Here is a 21591-nt window from a genome sequence, read left to right as displayed (position 1 = left end):
GAGCTCGCTCTGTAGACTGCCAACAAACCCCCGCCTTCCGGTCACATGTCAAAAGCCAAAACCAAACCCTACCCCATACCAACAGGTGGAACTGTTGGACTCATCATTGCAGGACACTTACCAAAAACTATACACATATTTCAGCGGGAATTTCAATAAAACAAAAGTTGTTATCCCACCCGTTTCACACACATAATATATATATATATATATATATATATATATATATATATATATATATATATATATACAGAGAGAGAGAGAGAGAGAGAGAGAGAGAGAGAGAGAGAGAGAGAGAGAGAGAGAGAGAGAGAGAGAGAGAGAGAGAGAGAAACTAAAATATATGTTTTAAAATTTGTATCTATTTGTTTCGGTTACGTGTACCACCAAAACCAAAATCCTGTCTTTTTTTCTTCTTGTGTCTAGTTTGTTTGTTTTTTCTCAGATGTTTTATTTCACTTTTCTCTTTCTGTATTCCTTTTTTCTCGTTCTCTTTTTCTGTTTTTCCATTTTTGTTTCTTTTTCATTTTCCTTTCATTTCCTATGTCCCTGTTTATTCATTCCTGCTTTTTTCTTTTTACCTTTTATTATCAGGGTATCACGGCGGCGCAGTGGTTAGCGCTTGTGCGGCACAGTTCATGTCATAGGAACCTCCTGCATGGGTTCAAATCCAGCTCCAGACTTCCTGTGCAGAGTTTGTATGTTCTCCCCGTGCTTGCGTGGGTTTCCTCCGGGCACTCCGGTTTCCTCCTACATTCCAAAAACATGCATTTCAGGTGAATTGGCCGGTCCAAATTGTCCCTAGGTGTGAATGAGCGAGCGAGTTGTCTGTCCCTGTGTGCCCTGCAATTGGCTGGCAACCAGTTCAGGGTGTCCCCTGCCCACTGCCCGAAGATGGCGACCCTACTGAGGATAAGCGGTACAGCTAATGAGATGAGATGACTAGATTTTGTGCAGGCTTGGGGAGTAACGGAATACATGGAACGTCAAAAATGATGTTGGCAAGCTGTTTGGATTGATTTTCATTTTCTTTCTGTCGCATTTTATGTTAGTTTTGCCGGAGATCAAAGAGATCCAAGCCAGGAGAGAAAGCTTACCACGTGTTGTGAGTCATCATTTTATCCAAATTTAGTTAATTTTGTCTTTTATTAGCATATTTGGGATTGGAGAAATCCAAAAGTAATTGAAAGTAATCAAGTTAAAGTAACCCTACCCAACCCTGTTCATTATTTACTCCCCCCCTTTTTTTCAACGTACATACATTGCCTCAACATGGTCGTGAACCTGACGAATATGGCCGCCACGCGTTCCATAGTTACTTTGCGCTGACCTATCTAGTATTCTATGTTTTTCTGTTGCTGCATTCCCGTAAAGACGACAACTGACATTTCCACCCTCCGACCAGGAGAAAGGGTATGTACCCCAACTTTGCAACTAGGACCTTCCACCTTGAGTGTCCTTCCAATGATATTTCCCCGATTGATGGTTGGAAAACCCCGATTTCAGACATTCTTGAGACACTTTTCAGTTGTATCTGGTAAGATCTCCCAACGCACCCATTTTCATGAACGCAGCATGCGATCTGTGCTACGTGTACCCACAATCCATTGCGGCGGTGTTTGGAAGGAGAAGCTGTCATGGCTGCCGAACAAGAAAATGTCCAGAATGTCCTGTAGTCAACTTAAAACGACGTATGCTCGACAGAAGTATCACTTTGCGGTCCTTTTCGAGGGTTTGTCTTTTTTACTCCCGAGTTGGAGCGACACCTCGTGGCGTTTTTTCGTTGAGCTTCAAACTTGGAGAATATGTGCTCCAATGAGGATGGATCTCTTCAAGAGAAGCTTCGGGGAGCCAAAGAGGAGACCGAGCGAGAACGTCGACGACCGGACGCTGTTTCCAAGCAGCTCGGGGCAGGTCCGTCATTTTCCCTTCTGCTACAGTGACAATGGTTCCCAAACATTTGCAGGCTGGCCAAAAATTCGACGATTCAAAAGAAAAAAGAATAGAGGTTTTAAATACAGCCTTTTCAGTCTTTTACTGTGAATGACTCATTTTTCACTTCGAGCAAATACTAAAAGTGCAGGAAATAAAATTTAGACTCGAGTGACTCGTATAAAGTAACAAGAAAACTTAAATCGCTCCTTGAAATTTTTCACACAAACTAAAAACCAAAAGTGAATTAAACAAAATTAAGTCTAGCAGCAACTCGCATAAAGTCGCATCAAAACTGATATAGTTCCCTGATGAAAAATGATAAATACCAACATAAATGAATTTTCAACAAAAAGTGCATCGCAATTTCAACTGAGCTTTGGAATCTAAAAGTGTGGGCACTCCCGTTTCAGAGACGGATTGACGAACAAATGTTATGGTAACAGCTAATTGTTCCGCTTTAGCGTGCTTTGTACGCTTTCAATTGTAAAGACACACAAACTAATGTTATGATAATAGCTAATATAGCAGTGTCCACCTGCAATCCCCAACATCAAACAAGTTAATTAAAATCTTGATGCTATTTCTCAATAACACTCGTGCTTTTCTACCACATAATTTGAAAAAACTCACTACTATCAGCGGTTTTGATTCACTGGCATGTGGGGACTCGGGCGTTAGCAGAGGCGCCACCGTTGACTCCGCTCTAACGTTACTTTTTACTGCTTTGGCGCCTTCGCCCTCGGTCGCTTGTCTGCAGGTTGCGTCCTAGAGAGGGAGAGAGAGGCCCCACTGCATCTGAGCCTACTTAACCGGGTTTTTTAATATATTTCTCGGCCTGTCGGTATCTGTCGAATTCCCGAATATCCGTGCCGACGATCCTCTATTTTTATCTCGTCTTATCTCTCACAGACACAAGACGATCGTGCCTACGATATCTTTCTGGCGAATTTCCCTTCGTTCACTTTCGAGAGTTGGCTCATAGAGCCCCTTCGTTCACGAAGGATACGAGTTGGTTGCCGTGGCTTCCACCAATGGCAACAGCACTGTCAAATAAAGTGTTCCTCTTTTTCGGGGACTCGGCCCTCCTTTGCCTTTTCTTTGGGCGTACATACTATATTGGTAATTGCTATGTAACCATACGCAGGGTTCGTACGAGTGTTTGAAAGCCTTCAAAATGCTTGAAATTTAACGTGTTTTCGAGGTCAGCGAAAAGCTTGAGTTTTGGGTGAAGTGCTTAACATTGTTGCCATTGCCACGTGTCTTGGCAGTCTTACTCTATAGACCAGGAGTGGTGAACAAGTTTGACACAAAGAGCCTAAATTTTCAACTGTGAGAGTCAAAGAGCCACACCACGCACTGACTGGCATTAGATGTAACCTACGCAGATGATTGGCAGTCAGTTGTGTGTCCGGAGCAGCATAAAACAACAAATCTGCCAAATTAATTTCAAAATATTATTTATTATTTGTTATAAACTCTGATGGATTCAAGTGTGTTTTAAGAGGGGAAAAAACGATACATGAAACGAGGCAAAGAGCCACAGTATATAGAAAACATGATGAGGCAAAGAGCCACATTCTTATTGGTCTAGAGCCGCACGTTCGCCTCCCTTGCTATAGACCATGCAATAAACGAAGAAGCGGCGAGAAGAGGACCACTCTATTTAGTAAACTGGCTTTTCTTGCTCTGTTTACTAAAAAGCGTCTGCTCTCTTTGCTCCCAAACGGCTCCTTCGAGTTTTTTTTTTAGTGATGTATAATCAATAATAATATAACATTATCCACCAAATGATTCAACAGTTAGTCATATGTGTTTGCAGGGGATCCCCATATGACACATTAAATATAAATTAAAATACTCACAGATCTTCAAAAACAAATTGTACAATACTAAACAGTTTAAGCTTTTTACTCGCTGAACACAAAATCCCTGAAAATGCAAAACATGAACGGATCAATTCAAAATATTAACTCTTCAGTGCTAAAATAGAAAATAAAATAGAATAGAATAGAATATACCTTTATTGTCATTGTTACAAAATGGGTTAACATATTGTGACAACGAAATTGGGCATTGTGACAACGAAATTGGGCAAACAAATTGCAATTCTATCCTGACCGATTTAGACAAATGAAAAGCACACAAAAATACAAATTCAAAGAAGTGAAATAAATGGCAAAACATCAGCAGTCGATTGAAAGATTGAATGCACTCTGCTTCGGAGCAATCCGTATCATAAAGTGAGTCCAAATTTGGCTAATTTTTCTGCCTTATACACAAATACATTCTTCCTTTTTTTCCCTTTCGTATTGAACTCTATGATTATGCAACACCTTCAGGGCCCTTTCTGTGTTTGTAAATAAGTGTGATGTTGCCAAGCTGTGTGGGCATTGTTGAAGCACAATGGCAGAATTTATGTCAGTTTATAGCAGCCCTTTCACACACAAAGATCGTAGGTCATGGATAGGAACATCCCAAAATAACACAAAGTATAGACTAGGAGCAAGATGGCGACTTTATTTTAGTCATCAAAGACAACGAAAAAAAACGTCTTCTGATGGCCTCTGGATTTTTTTTCCTTTGAAGGTACTGGATGAAAAAAAAATGCTTTCGAAGTGCTTAAAAAAATTGCTCGAATTTGGCCATGAAAAAGATGTATGAACCCTGTTTCCATTACTTCCTTGTATATTTAATGTTCGGGTTGACTGTTTATGACGCGCTAAGGCCCTTGCAACATCCATTTCCGCCTGGTCATCCTGGAAGGGGGATTACCCCATGTGCAGTCCCTTCCCAAGGTTTCTTCATTTTCCGCATGCTGACCTTTTTTTGAGTTTCTCCTTGCCCTCATGTAGCTCTCAGATCAGGTTGATGTTGAACTGGTGTTCTGCGCGTCCCTGTGAGTCTCTGTGATTAAAGGCGTCACAAATAAATGTGATTTGACTTGTGTGTTGCAGACATTGGTGAAAAATATCTTCCTAATGCGTGGCAGGAACCAGAGTTGCCAGGAGCTGTTTACAAGATACTGCAAGTTGTGTTGAACAGAGCAGGTTGGTCGTTTTACTTTCTGCAACGATTTTATTTTGGAGGGAACGTAGTTGGGCGTTGCCCCCAAAAATACGCAGAGAGGAGATATGGCAAAAAGGGAACGCTCCTTATTGCATTGCTCAAAATAACACGTGATGGTTGGCAGATGTCTACACACAATAGGCTATTGTCAGCTCCAAAACTGTTTGCTTCAAGTTCATTTCAGGTTCAACTTTCCTTATCCTTAGTTATTATCTACTTTCCTCAACACATTAGCTCAGGAGGTATTTCGTTGCAAATACATGCGTAGTTGTGAAAAAGGACTTACATTTGTACGGTTTCTTTCCAGCCATGTTTGTTGATATTGAGAATTTGCAAAGTCTTAGGGGAAGTCACTTTGTTCATAATCAGCTCCTGACCTCTCTCCATCTGAAGGGGTTATTTTATGGGTTGAAGGGGACTTTTCCCTCGGTCTTGAGAGTATTGGGACACATTACAATTGCATGCGCAAAACCAAGTGACTAGGGCAAATAGCGAAAGTGAGAAGAATGGGACGCAGCAAACGATCTGAACAAAGCCACTCTTGGCATCTAGTGGTGATTTATCATATTGATTTAATTCCCAGAAGCCTAATACTTACTGATCAGCAGCTCCTAAGCCTTTAGAACAGGGGTCGGGAACTTATGGCTCTTTCTATGAGTACCTGTGGCTCAGAGAAAAATTTGATTGCATGCAAATTTTCTCCATCTCATTCAAAACTTGAGCCATTAATCCTGTTAAGGTACACGCAAAGCCAAACCAAAGCTGAACTACAATGCAGTACTTCGCATAATATATAGGGCACATTTTCACTATAATTTACAGCCAAGGTGTCACAAAAAAACCAACAACCTCATTTTGGCTGTACAACGCTAAAGAAACCTTTATATAAAAGCTCACTATATAATCTGTGTTCAGTGTTCAGATACCTTATGATGAATCCACAGAACAAACTGTAAATACGCCAAAACACCGGAAGAGAACTTAAAAGTTATTTGATTGGGTGAGTGAGAGTGATGGGTGGAGCTATGCAAAAAGTGCAAGCACTCCCTCCCATCTCTCGCCCTACGCCGTCTGCGCCAAACGTAAGCACATCAGGCTCCCTGTTTGCAGAATGTTGTGACGTTTTTACAAAATAACTGCTTGCATCTGGTTTTAAAACCAATATGTATTAGAAAAAAGGGTCAAAATGAGTTTAACCGATCTTGAGTAATTGCAAGAAAGACAAGTTTAAATTGGTGAGTTGTTGATTTTAGGACACGTGCTCTGGCATTATTCTCTTTTCATAATTTTGATCAAATCATCAAAAATAAATGTGCTGAAGACTAAGCTGCTCAGTAGCCTAGATGGTAAGGCGCCCGCTTTGAGACTGGGAGGTCGGTGGTTCGCGCCCCGGCCGAGTCATTCCTAAGACTTAAAAAGTGGTCGGCGGCGCCCTCTGTTGGCTGCGGCTGCATCGGCTCGCTACAACGGGTCAGGTGCAATTGACATTTCGTTCTGTGTAAATTGTTACACAGAATGACAATACAAGGAAATTATTATATTATTATTATTATTATTATTTTGTCTGGGGCGCAGGTTTAGCAATTTAGTCAATTTGTCTCATAATATATGGTGTGGCTCTTTCCCCAAATAAAATTAATATTTTTTGCTTTTATGGCTCTTTGAGTCCAAAAGGTTCCCGACCCCTGCTTTAGAATGTTTTAAGTTTTGGCACTCGAGGACAATGCTTTTGAAAACGTACTAATACGTTACGGCACGGGCAGCACGGCGGCGCAGTGGTTAGCGCTTGTGCGGCACAGTTCATGTCATGGGAACCTGTCGTGGGTTCAAATCCAGCTCCAGACTTTCTGTGCGGAGTTTGTACGTTCTCCCCGTGCTTGCGTGGGTTTCCTCCGGGCACTCCGGTTTCCTCCCACATTCCAAAAACATGCATTTCAGGTAAATTGACCGGTCCAAATTGTCCCTAGGTGTGAATGAGCGAATGAGTTGTCTGTCCCCGTGTGCCCTGCGATTGGCTGGCAACCAGTTCAGGGTGTCCCCTGCCCACTGCCCGAAGATGGCTGGGATGGGCTCCAGCCCCCCCGCGACCCTAATGAGGATAAGCGGTACGGCTAATGAGAGATGAGACGTTAGGGCACCGAACGAGTTAAGGGCAATACAAATAAATGTGACTTGTGTCTTGCAGACGTCAGCCAAAAATATCTTCCTACTGCGCGGCAGGAACCAGAGTTGCCTGCCGTTAAAATTGAGGTGGAGGAGGAGGACCTGAAGCCTTTTCACGTTAAGCAAGAGACAGCAGATGGGGAGCCTGTTGGCGTTAAAGAGGAGGACGATTTTCCAGTCTTGCTAGTGGCCGGGGTCCATTCATCCGTCGAAGATCAACGTCAACCGGAATATAACGATTGGCGGGAGCCTCGAAGCATCAGCCTCCGTCAACACGTAGAAACGGATGATGACGACGCGTCCCACTCTGCAAACGCTGAAAGCTACTCACAGTCGGAAGGTGGTAACACATGTTCTCAGTGTGGGAAAACATTTTTACGCAAGTCTTATATGAAGTTGCATATGAAATTCCACGCTGGCGAGAAGCCTTTTGCCTGCTCAGTGTGCGGTAAAAGATTCACCCTAAATGGACACTTAAAACATCACACGCTAAGCCACACTGGGGAAAAGCCTTTTGTCTGCTCAGTTTGTGGTAAAAGATTCACACAGAGTGGGGACTTAATTAAACACATTAGAACCCACACTAACGATAAGCCTTTTGCCTGCTCAGTTTGTGGAAAACGATTCTCACAGAATTGGAACTTAAAGTCACACCATAAAACCCACACTGGCGAGAAGCCTTTTTCCTGCTCAGTTTGCGGACAAAGTTTCACCGAGAGTGGGAGCTTAAAGAAACACATTAGAACCCACACTGGCAAGAAGCCTTTTTCTTGTTCAGTTTGCGGTAAAAAATTCTCCCAACAAGGAAACTTGAAATTACACCAACTAACCCACACTGGGGAGAAGCCTTTTTCTTGCTCAGTTTGTGGTAAAAAATTCACCCGAAATGGACACTTGAAATCACATCAACTAAACCACAGTGGCGAGAAGCCTTTCGCCTGCTCAGTTTGTGGTAAAACATTCACCTGGAGTGGGGACTTAAAAAAACACAATAGAACCCACACTGGCGAGAAGCCTTTTTCTTGTTCAGTTTGCGGTAAAAAATTCTCCCAACAAGGAAACTTGAAACTACACCAACTAACCCACACTGGCGAGAAGCCTTTTTTTTGCTCAGTTTGTGGTCTAAGATTTACTTTGCGTTGGGTCTTAATACAACACACACTAACCCACACCGGGCAGAAGCCTTTTTCTTGCTCAGTTTGCGGTCAAAGATTCACTAAAAGTGGAAGCTTAAAGAAACACATTGGAACCCACACCGGTGAGAACCTTTGACCTGTTGACTTTGTGGTAAAAATAATTCATCCATATCGGACATTAGAAATCACACAACAGAACCCACACTGGTGAGAGGCTTTTTCAGTTTGTGGTAAAAAATTCTCCCAACAAGGAATTTTGAAATTACACCAACTAACCCACACTGGCGGGAAGCCTTTTTCTAGCTCAGTTTGTGGTAAAAAATTCTCCCAACAAGAATACTTGAAACTACACCAACTCACCCACACTGGCGAGAAGCCTTTTTTTTGCTCAGTTTGTGGTCTAAGATTTACCTTGCGTTGGGTCTTAAAACAACACACAATCACCCACACATGGGGAAAAGTATTTCATATGCTCAATTTGTGGAAAATAATTCTCCCAACAAGGAAACTTGAATGTAAACACGAGAACCCGCACTGGCTTAATAAACCAAGTAAAACACAGGTCATCTATAGGAATATAACTGCCACAAAACCATTTCCCCTCACCTTTTTTCAACCATTGACTTTGCCAACACATCAAAAAACCCATATTCATTCACAGGAAGTGAGTAGACTCTCCAGCTGTATAATAAAGATTTGAAACCCCAAAGTATTCATATGGATTCAAAAAATTAATGATTTGCATGTTGTCATGTTTCTTGTTAGATGATCTATTTCATGTTTTGCCTGTTATCAACAATTATTATTATAATAAGATTGCCGACCTAAGTCCCCAGGGTTGGGGCCTGTTCTCACCAGAGCCACAAAGCTTGGAGAGCCTGTGGTTCTCTCCGTCCTTGTCTTCCGGATGAGGACAATCGCCGTGAAGCCCACCGCCAAAAGAGGAGCCTTTATTTCTTGATCTTCCTGGTTGGCCATGTGCTGCTTCTCACACACCCCTCCCCTGAGGGAATTTTTGTTCTCGAAAGTACACAAAAAGGGTTAGTGCAACAGCCTCTTTGGTGTTTAGGGCAAATATCCCATGTTGGCACGCTATAAAAACAATCCCTGTTTATTGGAATGAGTCATTTCTCCCACCTTACACCTTGCTAACACTGGGTGCTTGTGTCAACAATGTGCTTTATTCTTTCGTTTGATTCAATTTGTCATGTGAATAAAACGTAGTTTAATAAAATCAAACTGCTTTCATTATTTGTGGGCCGATGTTATTTTTCTTCTGGATTGATCAATTATTATCCATATCAACAAACTACAAATCGATGATTTAAAGCAGAAAATACCTTGTGTTTAAAGTTGCATCCTTCATGATAAATGCCAGTCACAGGCTGTTCAGATGAATTTGTGTTGAAAACCGAGAGCACCGCCTGCTGACCAAATCGACTGTGGTTATTGAACTGTGCACTGCAGCGGTAACTATAGCAGTACCCCTTTGCCCTTGCTTTCTCTGTAATGCTAGGTCCTTAGCTTGGCCTCTTTGATTTTTGCATTTCGGAGATGGAATATGAGCTTGCTCTGTCCACTCCACGCATCGGCCCGGTATTGCAGTACCTCCGGGAACGGTGCATTCGCAATGATCGCAGCAAGGCTTTAGGGCTAGGACCTTAGCTTGGCCTTTTGGCTGAGAGTAAGTGTCCCGGCTCCTAGGCTTTGTAGCGTATTATGAACTGACCGATAACGGATAATGAATAACGAAGATAGATCAATAACCCTTAAAAACCCCAAACCCCAATTGGTAATCACCAAATTACATTCTGAAGCAAATTAATGTAATTTAATGCCATTTGCCTTAAAGGAGTCAGAAATGTTACGAGTGATAACTTTTGACACTTTTTTTCCATAACCGAAACTTAACCATGTGTTTAGTCAAGACAAAACAGAAAAGGGACTTGGATTTTCCCTGACCAAAATGAAAATGAGACCTCCGGGAACGGTGCTTTTGCACTGATCGCTGCTTGGCCCTGTGGCTAGGACCTTGACTCAGGCTCTTGGTTGGGAGCAAGTGTCTCGGCCTCTTGGCTTTGTAGTGTATTTTGATATGACCGATAATTGATAATGAATATAGAACAATAAACCTCTACAAAACCCCCCACATTAAAAGACATCATTAAACTGAAACATTAACTGTGATAAGTGTATCCAGAACGTGACCCATCAGTTGCCCAATTCGTTCACCAAGGACATGGTCTTGATGAAATCCCACGATAGTACGTAAGATCCGCTTGAGACCAGTGAATCCGAGCGTATAAAAAGGTTTACTTCAAAACACACCATAAATACTGATGGATAAAATGAATCAATCGAAAAGTATCTCTGCGTTGTTACGATCTATGTGTTAAGCCCCCTAATTCCCGTTTACAAATAAACAGACTTCTAAAATTATTTTCTAGAGATTGTTAACCTCTCAACTTTTGATGGGCAACTTTTTTGGCCAATTGCGGCTTCGCTTCTCAGTCTTCAGCCCGCATTAGCCAATATAAGTCTGTATTGCTAAAAAACGACAACGCCTCCTTTGCCTCCGAAGAATTCTAGCCAATCGTGACCGGCTCAAATGATAATCGACACATTGTTTGGCCAATAGAATTCGAAATAAATCGATATGAAGATATGCCCCGTTGTATTCATACTAAACCCTGAAATAAGTGTTCGTCATGCCACAAGTGATATATTTTACGCACCGTTTTTTGCACACGTATGCAGAATTGGAATGGACGCAGAACGATTCATTTAAGCGTTTACAACTCTTGCAATGTCCAACATAAAATGGCCGAATTAAAATAAACATTTGCAGAGGTTTTAGAACTATAAAGTGGTCGTCTCCAAATAGCCACTTCCGTGTTGACGTTGATAACAAAATGTTACCCACATGAAAATAAGTTTTAAAATGAGCAGCTTGTGATTTATTTTCAATGTACATCCAAACCAAAATGGCCGCCACGTAGGCACGCTAGTTAGCGGGCTGCTACAGCACAGCGACCTATCCAGTCCTCTGTATGTATCTGTGTCCCACAATCCTTTGCGGTGGAAGGAGAAGCTGTCATGGCTGCCGCACCACCGCCGGACAAGAAAATGTCGAGAAAACTACCAAAAATCCTGTAGTCAACTTCAAACTACGTAAGCTCGACAGAAGTATCACTTTGCGGTCCTTTTCGAAGGTTTTGTCCTTATTACTCCCGAGTTGGAGCGACACTTGTGGCGTTTTTTTCGTTGAACTTCAAAGGCGGACAAAATGTGCTCCAGTGAGGAAGGATCTCTTCAAGAGAAGCCGGCTCCTAGGCTTTGTAGCGTATTATGAACTGACCGATAACGGATAATGGATAATGATTTATGAACAAGCTAAATAACCCTTAAAACCCCACAAAGAGCCAAAGAGGAGACCGAGCGAGAGCGTCGACGACCGGACGCTGTTTCCAAGCAGCTCGGGGCAGGTTGGTCATTTTCGCTTCTGCTACATCCTTGATATCAAGGGCGTTACCAGTGGGGGGTGGCCGGTCCCTCACCCACGGACACGCTCTGCCCATCCAAAGAAAAGTGGATGTAGTAATGAGGGCGGTCTGGGCAGCACATACGTCATCTCGTATATAATTGTGTATGTCATTGGACACTAGCTTGCATACCTGCCAAGTACTACGGTTTTGCCGTAATGAGTACGGTTTTCTTTAACCCACTACGGTGATACGGTGCCATCACAGAGACTTGGTTTTCCCCTTGAAAAAAAATAAAATCGTAAAAACATCCCACCGCAAGATGGAGACAAAGTACCATTTCAAACAACGGCTATATCAGCACTGCCAGTCGTCTGGCTGCATATCCGGGCAAGTCTATCGACCAAAGTGCATAGCAGCCTGATGACTATGAAAATGATGATGACATCATCTGGATACAAGTGCCACAGTGTGACCCATTCGAAAGAACAGTTGAAAAAATCAAAACGATGCACAATGGAGAACAATTAATGATTAGGCTGTAGCTTGTATAACATGGAGAACATTTGGATATCATTAATTTTGCTAAAGTGAATCAACCCACGCAAGTTTATGGCTTTTCAGTCCCTTATTATCTGCTTTTCAGCGAATAAAATTTTTTGACCTCACATGTTCAATTGACACTGGTGCTTGCTTCACTTTGAGAAGTGACTGATTCAATGGAGCAGTGACACTTAGAAATGTGCCAGTGAAATTGTTTGCATGATATATTGAGATTTAGCCTTTGGTTTGTTTATTGCTTAAATATGTGCTGAAGTCAGTTAAGTGAAATGGGGAATTTCTAAGATGAACAGCATCCCTCCCCCCGGGTCGTTCTGGACCTGACCGAACCTGGACCCTAGCGACTAGGCTTTTTGACTTTCAAAAGTTGGCAGGTATGAGCTTGGACTCTCCTGCCCCCTCAGCACACAGTGTGCCCATCTGTCCCCACGAAGGGAGCAGCCCCTCCCAGCATATTGCTTCGTAGCAGTGGCAGGAAGTCTTTTTATAGAAAAGCGACTCAGCTTGACTGACCAAAATTAGACCACTCTTTTCGTCTCAGAAGCGGCTCTTTAGATCGATTTTTCTGCTGTAATGCATACATGACTAATTATTATCTAACAGTATGCACAAAATGACTAATAATAATAATAATAATAATAATAATTTCCTTGTATTGTCATTCTGTGTAACAATGTACACAGAACGAAATGTCGATTACACCTGACCCAAAAAGGGGAACAATTCAGCAAAAAAACACAAAATAAACGAAATGGAAAAAGAGACACCATCCCCTGTTCTAGAACCTACATGAGGACAAATAATACACAGATATTGTCAACATAAAACGGAGGTTATTCATATGTTATAGAATAGAAGTGTGTTTAAGGCCTATATTGAAACAGTTCCACCGAGGTTCTAGGTCAAATCTCAAGGGGAAGAGCAGGGGCCCGGATGGAGAACGCTCTCGAACCTGCAGATCTCTTCTTGTCTCTTGGGATAAGTTGAGGGTTATTAACTAGGGCTTGAGCCCTATATTAGGGTTCTCAACTGAATGTAGGTTTCAAAAAAATAGAACCAGGTTTCGGGCTGGAGTTACAGCTAGCGTAAGGTGTAAGGCTAAGGTTACAGTTTGAAACGGGGATAGGTCTAAAGTTAGGGGTGAACGGTTATTTGCTAGGGTTTTGGCTGCAAGTTAGAATGTTCAACGATTTTTGTGTTCCAAAATAAGTTTAAGGTCTGACACTAAGGTTTAGGCTCCCGTTCTTTTGATCGGCGCCCAAATTCTTCCTTCAATGGTCCTGGAGAAATAGGAAAATTGGCTTTAAAAGTCCTTAAAAAGTGCTTGAATTTGGCCATGAAAAAGCTGCAGGGACCCTGTAGTTCGGTCCGGAGAAGTCCCAGGCTCTTCGCACTGATTCTTTAAAACATAGGAGAGCCCGTGTACATGTTTATCATGGGGACACCAGCAGCACGGTGACCATTTCACACTCAAAAGTTTGACCCATCGGAAAATATTTTTTGGATGCCGTTGATAAAAGATACTCTACTTTCAATTTTAACCTCACACAAGACGTTTGAGTCACAGCGTCTCGATTTTCTATCTTTATATATGAAAGCCACTCGTATTCACCCAAAAAATCCATTTCACTTGGCTCTTCCCAACCAGACACCGAACATTAAGCCCACTGTTCTAGTTTCTCCACTTCAAGACTTGCCACAAATCTCAAACGTCCTCTTAATGGTATTTCAAAGACTCCTTTTCCAGATTCTCTCCTCCCCAAGAACTTCCCCAAGTTTTCTCTCCTTGTCCCAGGACCTTCCACTTCTAGCGTTTTCTTAAAGGTATTACACGGTAACCTATTTTCAAGCTACTCAAAGATCTCTTCTCAAGTTTCCCTCTCAAGATATCCTCTACTACCCAAGTCCCACACTTCTTCTCACCTGTACAGTCTTTTGTTGTTGCTGTTTAGATAAACGTTTCTCAAGTCGGGTTACACCACATCCCTTGTGCCCTGCTTCTGGGACTGTCCGACACCTCGTGACAGGAAATGTCCCAATCTCGACTTAAAACACAGCAATATTTATTAGCTTAAAAGTAACCTGATTCTTTGGTTTCCTCGTCCTTGAGGGAGAAGGACGAGCTTAGAAGTTTGACAGGTTTAGGCCTCCTGAGTATTCAGATTGGCACCTGGACCAGATGCACGCTACTCTAGAACCTGCTGCATCATTTGAAATTTTGAGAGAGGAAGCTTGATCTCACTATAACTTACCCCTTATTTAATGTTGAGGTTGACTGTGTATTATGCACTGAGGCCCTTGCAACACCCATTGCAACCTGGTTAAATGTCTTAAACTCTGGAGAGTGCTGTTTTTCAGATCAAACGTTTTAACTGGACCAAAATGTAATTAAAATAAATAAAATAAAACAAACATTTGTTAGAAATTGCCTGTTATTCATGTCATGTTTTTTGTTTGTTTCAAATGTGTGGGTTTTTTTTTTGTCAACTTTGTCTTAAATTTGACCTCCAAAGGCATTCAAAAAGTCTTGAATTTTACTTGCCTTAAGCTGTAGAAACCCTGTGGTGATCTGTGCGTCTCTTTTGTGAGTTTCTGTGAATAAAGGCGTCACAAATTAATGTGATTTGACTTGTGTGTTGCAGACATCGGTGAAGAATATCTTCCTACTGCGTGGCAGGAACCAGAGTTGCCAAGAACTGTTTACAAGATACTCCGAGTTGTGTTGAACAGAGCAGGTTGGTCATTTTACTTTCTGCAACGTTCTTGACATCTCGTATTTGGCGGTTAACGTCCACCGTACTTTTCTTTTGAACAAGGTCCGGGCTTCTGTCACGCTCATTCTTTCAAAATACAGACAGTGAAGAAAATAATTATTTGAACACCCTGCTATTTTGCTACTTCTCCCACTTAGAAATCACTGAGGGTTCTGAAATTTTCATCGTAGGTGCATGTCCACTGTGAGAGAGATGAACTAAGAAGAAAAATCTATGCTTTTTGAGCAAATTATTTGTGTGATATAGCAGTAAATAAGTATTTATACACCTGGGAAAATGAATGTTAATATTTGGTACAGTAGCCCTGCAGGGAAATGTTTGACACACACACACACACACACACACACACACACACACACACACACGTAGGGGCTTTAAGATGACTCATGTCCTCGATGACGCCATCTTGTGGACAGAATAATTTATAAAGTGCTTGGTGCATTGCAATAAAATATTGGGGTGTCAATCATTCTCTGAAAGAGTGCTTTAACATAAATTATTCCGTGGCACTCGGTCTATGTGCTCATGGCACAAGTAAAAATGCCAAATAAGGAGGTAAGTGCTTATTCCAGACATTATTTTCCAAAGTACAGCGTTATTTGGCGCTTTTTCAAACGACACTCTTTGCTAGCAAGTCATTCTCTGAATCTATGACATGGCACACGCATTTCGCGGGGCTTCAAATGACTCTGCTTACGTCATCAACACACAGATTGGCTCGCACTACACAAAGCACTCATCTAAAATACTCGGCACACGCTTCAGGGATTCGAACTGACACGCACATTACTACTTGACATCTTACGTTCAGCTGTCGAGTAGTATAAGACCCGGGCTTCTCCCTCGCTGATTCTTTTCAAAGACATATATTTTTTCATGTAATAAATGATGAAAGTTATTGTAATAATGATTTTGCTTTGTGTGTGTGCGGATTTTACACAACCATGTGTTTGATTCTAGACTTTCTCTATTAAGGACTTGTGAGCAATGCTCAAATGAGTTCATTTGAGCGTGTCTAAGAAATAAATGCAAAACATGTGTTACTCTCCTGCCATCTTCTGGCTCAAAGTCCTGAGTAAGGCTTAAGTTTTAAAATGTCGCACCCAACCTTTAAAAACACCCCCCTCGCTTCTGTCACAGTTTCTGCCTACTTGCGTTTTACATTTTGTAAATTTAATTCATTCATTTGAAAATACTTGTTTCCCGGAAAACATCCGAGAAAAATGGTTCCTTACAAAACGATGCATTACAAGCAGAACCTTCGCCTCGGTGCTTTTTTAAAATATTTATATTTTCAATATCTAAACAATACTTTCCATAAACACAAGGGCACTTTGCTTAAAAAATAACATTTGATTGCAAAAACACTAAACTTATGCATGAACTATGCAAAAATTCTCAGCCCCTGATGTCTCGGATGACGTGATCACATGATTCAGGTCGTCATGGTGATCGCAGGGTCCTACGATTCGTTATCCCAACAAAGGCCCATGGTCATTTTTTTTTTAGAAAGAATCAAGATTTGAAGCGTTAATTGTCTGTACTTACATGTTTGCTTTTCTCGTCACATTGCGCTTACTTGGCATATACGCCGGCGCCTACACTCTGCCATACAGAGTAATACGGCGAATGCAGGAACAAACCGCGGCACTAAGTGTTGACAAAAATCTCATCAAAGCCACTCCTACCATCTAGTGGTGATTTAATTCCCAGAAGTTAAATACAGCAGCGCCTAAGCCTTTAGAATTTCTTTTACGTTTTGGCACTCTGGGACAATGCCTCTGAAAACGTACTAATACGTTACGGCATTGAAAGGGTTATGGGCAATACAAATAAATGTGACTTGTGTCTTGCAGACGTCAACCAAAAATATCTTCCTACTGCGCGGCAGGAACCAGAGTTGCCTGCCGTTAAAATTGAGGAGGAGGAGGATCTGAAGCCTTATCACGTTAAGCAAGAGACAGAGGATGGGGAGCCTTTTCGCATTAAAGAGGAGGACGATTTTCCAGCCTTGCGAGTGACCGGGGTCCGTTCTACTGTTGAAGATCAAGGTCAACCTGAAGATAACGCTTGGCAGGAGCTTCAAAGCATCAGCTCCCGTCAACACGTGAAAACGCATGATGATGACACGTCCCACTCTGCAAATGCTGAAAGCGACTCACAGTCGGAAGGTGGTAACACATCTTCTCAGTGTGGGAAAAAGTCTTATATGAAGTTGCATATGGAATTCCACGCTGGTGAGAAGCCTTTTGCCTGCTCAGTTTGCGGTAAAAATTTCACCCGAAATGGAGACTTGAAATTACACCAACTAACCCACACTGGCGAGGAGCTTTTTGCCTGCTCAATTTGTGATAAAAGATTCATTCGGAGTGGATACTTAAAAAAACACATGAGAACTCACACTGGCGAGAAGCCTTATGCCTGCTTAGTTTGTGGTCAAAGATTCACCGAGAGTGGGCGCTTAAAAATGCACACTAGAACCCACACTGGCGTGAAGCCTTTTTCCTGCTCAGTTTGTGATAAAAGATTCATTCAGAGTGGAGACTTAAAAAAACACATGAGAACCCACACTGGAGAGAAGCCTTTTGCCTGCTCAGTTTGTGGTCAAAGATTCGCAGATAGTTGGCCCTTAAAATTGCACACCAGAATCCACACTGGCGAGAAGCCTTTTTCCTGCTCAGTTTGTGATAAAAGAATCATTCGGAGTGGAGACTTAAAAAAACACATGAGAACTCACACGGGCGAGAAGCCTTATGCCTGCTTAGTTTGTGATAAAAGATGTGTTCAAAGTGGAGACTTAAAAAAACACATGAGAACCCACACTGGTGAGAAGCCTTTTGCCTGCTCAGTTCGCGGTAAAAATTTCACCCAAAATGGAGACTTGAAATTACACCAACTAACCCACACTGGCGATAAGGTTTTTGCCTGCTCAGTTTGTGGTAAAACATTCACACGGAGTGGGGACTTAAAAATGCACAACAGAATCCACACTGGCGAGAAGCCTTTTTCCTGCTCAGTTTGTGGTAAAACATTCACACGGAGTGGGGACTTAAAAATGCACAACAGAATCCACACTGGCGAGAAGCCTTTTTCCTGCTCAGTTTGTGATAAAAGATTCAGTCATAGTGGATACTTAAAAACACACACAAGAACTCACACGGGCGAGAAGCCTTATGCTTGCTTAGTTTGTGGTCAAAGATTCACTACAAGTGGGCACTTAAAAATGCACACCAAAACCCACACTGGCGTGAAGCCTTTTTCCTGCTCAGTTTGTGGTCTAAGATTCACTAGAAGTGGAAGCTTAAAGAAACACATTAGAACCCACACCGGTGATATACCTTTGACCTGTTGATTTTGTGGTAGAAAAAAAATCATATCGGACACTAGAAATCACACACAGGAACCCACACTGGCAAGAAGACTTTTGCCTGCTCGGTTTGTGGTCAAACATTTACTGAAAGTGGGAGCTTAAACACACTTAATTGACCAAGTATCACACAGGCTGTCTATAGGAACAACCCTAACCCTAGCTGCCACAAAACAATTTCCTCTCACCTTTTTCCAACCACTGACACTGCCAACACATCGTAAAACCCACATTAATTCACAGGAAGTGAGCAGACTCTCCATCTGTATAATAAAGATTTGAAACCCCAAAGTCTTCATATGGATTCAAAAGATTCCTGATCCGCATAGCTGTCATGTTTTTTGATAGATGATCTATTTCTTCGTGTGGCTGCTTAAAATTTTACCTGTTATCAACAATTATCATTATTATAATAAGATTGCCGACCTAGGTCCCCAGGGTTGTGGCCTGTTCTCACAGGAGCCTTATTCTTTCATTTGATCCAATTCTCTTTGTCATGTCAATAAAACGTAGTTTGTTGAAATCAAACTGCGTGCATTATCCGTGGGTCTATGTTATTTTTCTTCTGGACTTATCAATCATTATCCATATCAGCAAACTACAAAATCAATCATTTAAAGCTGAAAATACATTGTGTTTAAAGTTGCATCCTTCATGATTAATGCCAGTCACAGGCTGTTTCAGATGAATTTGTGTAGGAAACCGAGAGCACCGTCTGCTGACCGAATGGGTAACCACCAACTTGGATTCTGAACCAAATAGATAGAATTTAAAGCCATTTGGAATTGTGTTGTTATTTTTGGCCATAAAAGAGTCAGAAATCGTGATATGAGTGATGATTTTTGCCAGAACCGAAACTTAACGATGCATTAAGTCAAGACAAAACAGAAAAGGGACTAAGATTTTCCTGGACCAAAATGAAGTTGAGACTCAAAATCACCATGACCACATTATAAGACATCATTAAACTGAAATGTTAACTGTTAAAAGTATATCCAGAACGTCCAACGTTTGTTCACCAAGGACATATGGTCTTGCAGCCATGAAGTACACTCATTTGCAGGCATTTGATTGCAAAAACAAATTCAGGCGAGCAAAAAAAACCTTCTATTTCTGTGTGTTACAATTTGGATGATTTAATGTTAGTAGCACTTCCAATGGGGACAAAATGTTGATATATATATATATATATATAAATATATATATCCACCCATCCATTATCTGCACCGCTTATACTTAGTAGGGTCGCGGGGAGCACCATCCCAGCAGCAGCCCATCCCAGCAGTGGGCAGGGGACACCCGCAACTGGTTGCCAGCCAATGGCAGGGCACACAGAGACAGACAACTCATTCGCTCACTCACACCTAGGGCCAATCAATCTGAAATGCATGTTTTTTGAATGTGGGAGGAAACCTGCGTGCCCGGAAGAAACTCACGCAAGCACGGGGAGAACATGCAAACTCCTCACTGGAGGTTTGATCTCACGATCTCAGAACTCTGCCGCACACGCGCTAACCACTGCGCCGCCGTGCTATATATATATATATAACGGGTGTAATAATAACTTTTATTTTATTGAAATTCCTGCTAAAATATGTGTATAGTTTTTGGTAAATGTCCTGCAATGCTGAGTCCAACAGTGTCATCTGCTGGTATGGGGTGGGGTTTGGTTTTGGCTTCTAACATGTGACCAGGAGGCGGGGTTTGTTGTTAGTTTTACCTGAGTACTACAAAGGTAAGACATATCTTTTGGTGCTCCACAAATTAAGTTAATTTTAAACATTATTACCCCAGCTGACAAATCTCTCACCATGCATAGTAATGTGATTGATATTGTCAAGCTGTTTAGGTTTATTTTCGTTTTGTTTCTGTTTTACTAAATATTAATTCCCCTTGTAGAGATCAAAGAGATCAGACCCAGCAGAAAAAGCTAATGTTGTGACTCATCCATTTGCAGGTAAATTGTACCCATTTTTATACTCATTATTGTTTTTATTCTTATTTTCTCATATACATTAAAAAGGATGATGTTGGTTAAAATTCAGAGTAAAGAAAAACATGTTGAATTCATTGTAAACGTTAAAAATCCACTATACGATCTCTTGTTAAAAGTATCTTGTTAAAATGCAAAGATTTATAAATGTATTGTGATATTCTAAAATGTATTTTCTGTATAGTGAAAAGAAAGCTCTTTGATATGCTTTGTTGTTAGTTTTACCAGAGTACTACAAAGAGATCAGACCCAGCAGAAAAAGCTAATGTTGTGACTCATCCATTTGCAGAAACTGTAATAATAAAAACCTCATCATCCAGTCCAGCGTGAATGTGGATCTTTGGTGGGACACGTACACCGCGGTTACATATATATATATATATATATATATATACATACATACACAGTGGCTTGCAAAACTATTTGGCCCTCTTGAAGTTTGTGACCTTTTGCCACATTTCAAACAAAGACATAGAACTGTAATTTCTTGTGAAACATTAACAATAAGTGGGACACAATCATTAAGCGGATTACACTTAAATGATTATTTTAAACTTTTCTAACAAATAAAAAACAAAAAAGTGGGTGTGCACAATGATTGATCTTCCCATCAATTTTAGCCATCTTCCCTGTCCCTGCTGAAAGAAAAGCAGGGCCAATCCATGATGCTGCCACCACCATGTTTGACTGTGGGGATAGTGTGTTCAGGGTGATGAGCTGTGCTGCTTTTACGCCAAATAACGTCTTGCATTGTTGCCAAAAAGGTCCATTTTGGTCTCATCCGACCAGAGCACCTTCTACATGTTTGGTTTGTCTACCAGTTGGCTTGATGCAAACTTCAAATGACACCTTTTAAGGATATCTTTCAGAAATGGCTTCCTTCATGCCACTCTTGCATAGGCGCCAGATTTGTGCAGTATACAACTGATTGTTGTCCTATGGACAAATTCTCTCACCTTAGCTGTAGACCTCTCCAGATCATCCAGAGTGATCATGGGCCTCTTGGCTGAATCTCCGATCAGTTTTCTCATTGTTTAAGCTGAAAGTTTAGGGAGACGGCCTGATCATGGTAGATTTGCAGTGGTCTGATACTCCTTCTGTTTCAATATTATTG

General features: G+C 41.5%; 2 protein-coding genes and 1 pseudogene across 2 annotated transcripts; all 3 read left to right on the top strand.

Moving 5' to 3' along the window:
• The first annotated feature begins 1625 nt into the window (after positions 1-1625).
• LOC148368398 (uncharacterized) lies at positions 1626-9551 on the top strand. Its single transcript, XM_088330451.1, has 3 exons — positions 1626-1914; positions 4890-4982; positions 7187-9551. Exons 1-3 carry the CDS (start codon positions 1806-1808, stop codon positions 8434-8436), a joined length of 1452 nt encoding a protein of 483 aa, XP_088186577.1. The 5' UTR covers positions 1626-1805; the 3' UTR covers positions 8437-9551.
• Positions 9552-9794: 243 nt separating this feature from the next.
• LOC148368397 (U2 spliceosomal RNA) lies at positions 9795-9930 on the top strand (annotated as a pseudogene).
• Positions 9931-11284: 1354 nt separating this feature from the next.
• LOC148368396 (uncharacterized) lies at positions 11285-20796 on the top strand. The gene is made up of 4 exons (XM_088329695.1): positions 11285-11295; positions 11721-11785; positions 14986-15078; positions 16974-20796. Exons 1-4 carry the CDS (start codon positions 11285-11287, stop codon positions 18467-18469), a joined length of 1665 nt encoding a protein of 554 aa, XP_088185821.1. The 3' UTR covers positions 18470-20796.
• Positions 20797-21591: the final 795 nt, after the last annotated feature.

Source organism: Urocampus carinirostris, chromosome 3 (assembly GCF_059441175.1).
Source record: "Urocampus carinirostris isolate Australia breed hairy pipefish chromosome 3, RoL_Ucar_1.0, whole genome shotgun sequence".
Classification (NCBI taxonomy): domain Eukaryota; kingdom Metazoa; phylum Chordata; class Actinopteri; order Syngnathiformes; family Syngnathidae; genus Urocampus; species Urocampus carinirostris.
Note: the sequence above shows the minus strand (reverse complement) of the source record. Positions and strands in the feature narration are given on the sequence as shown.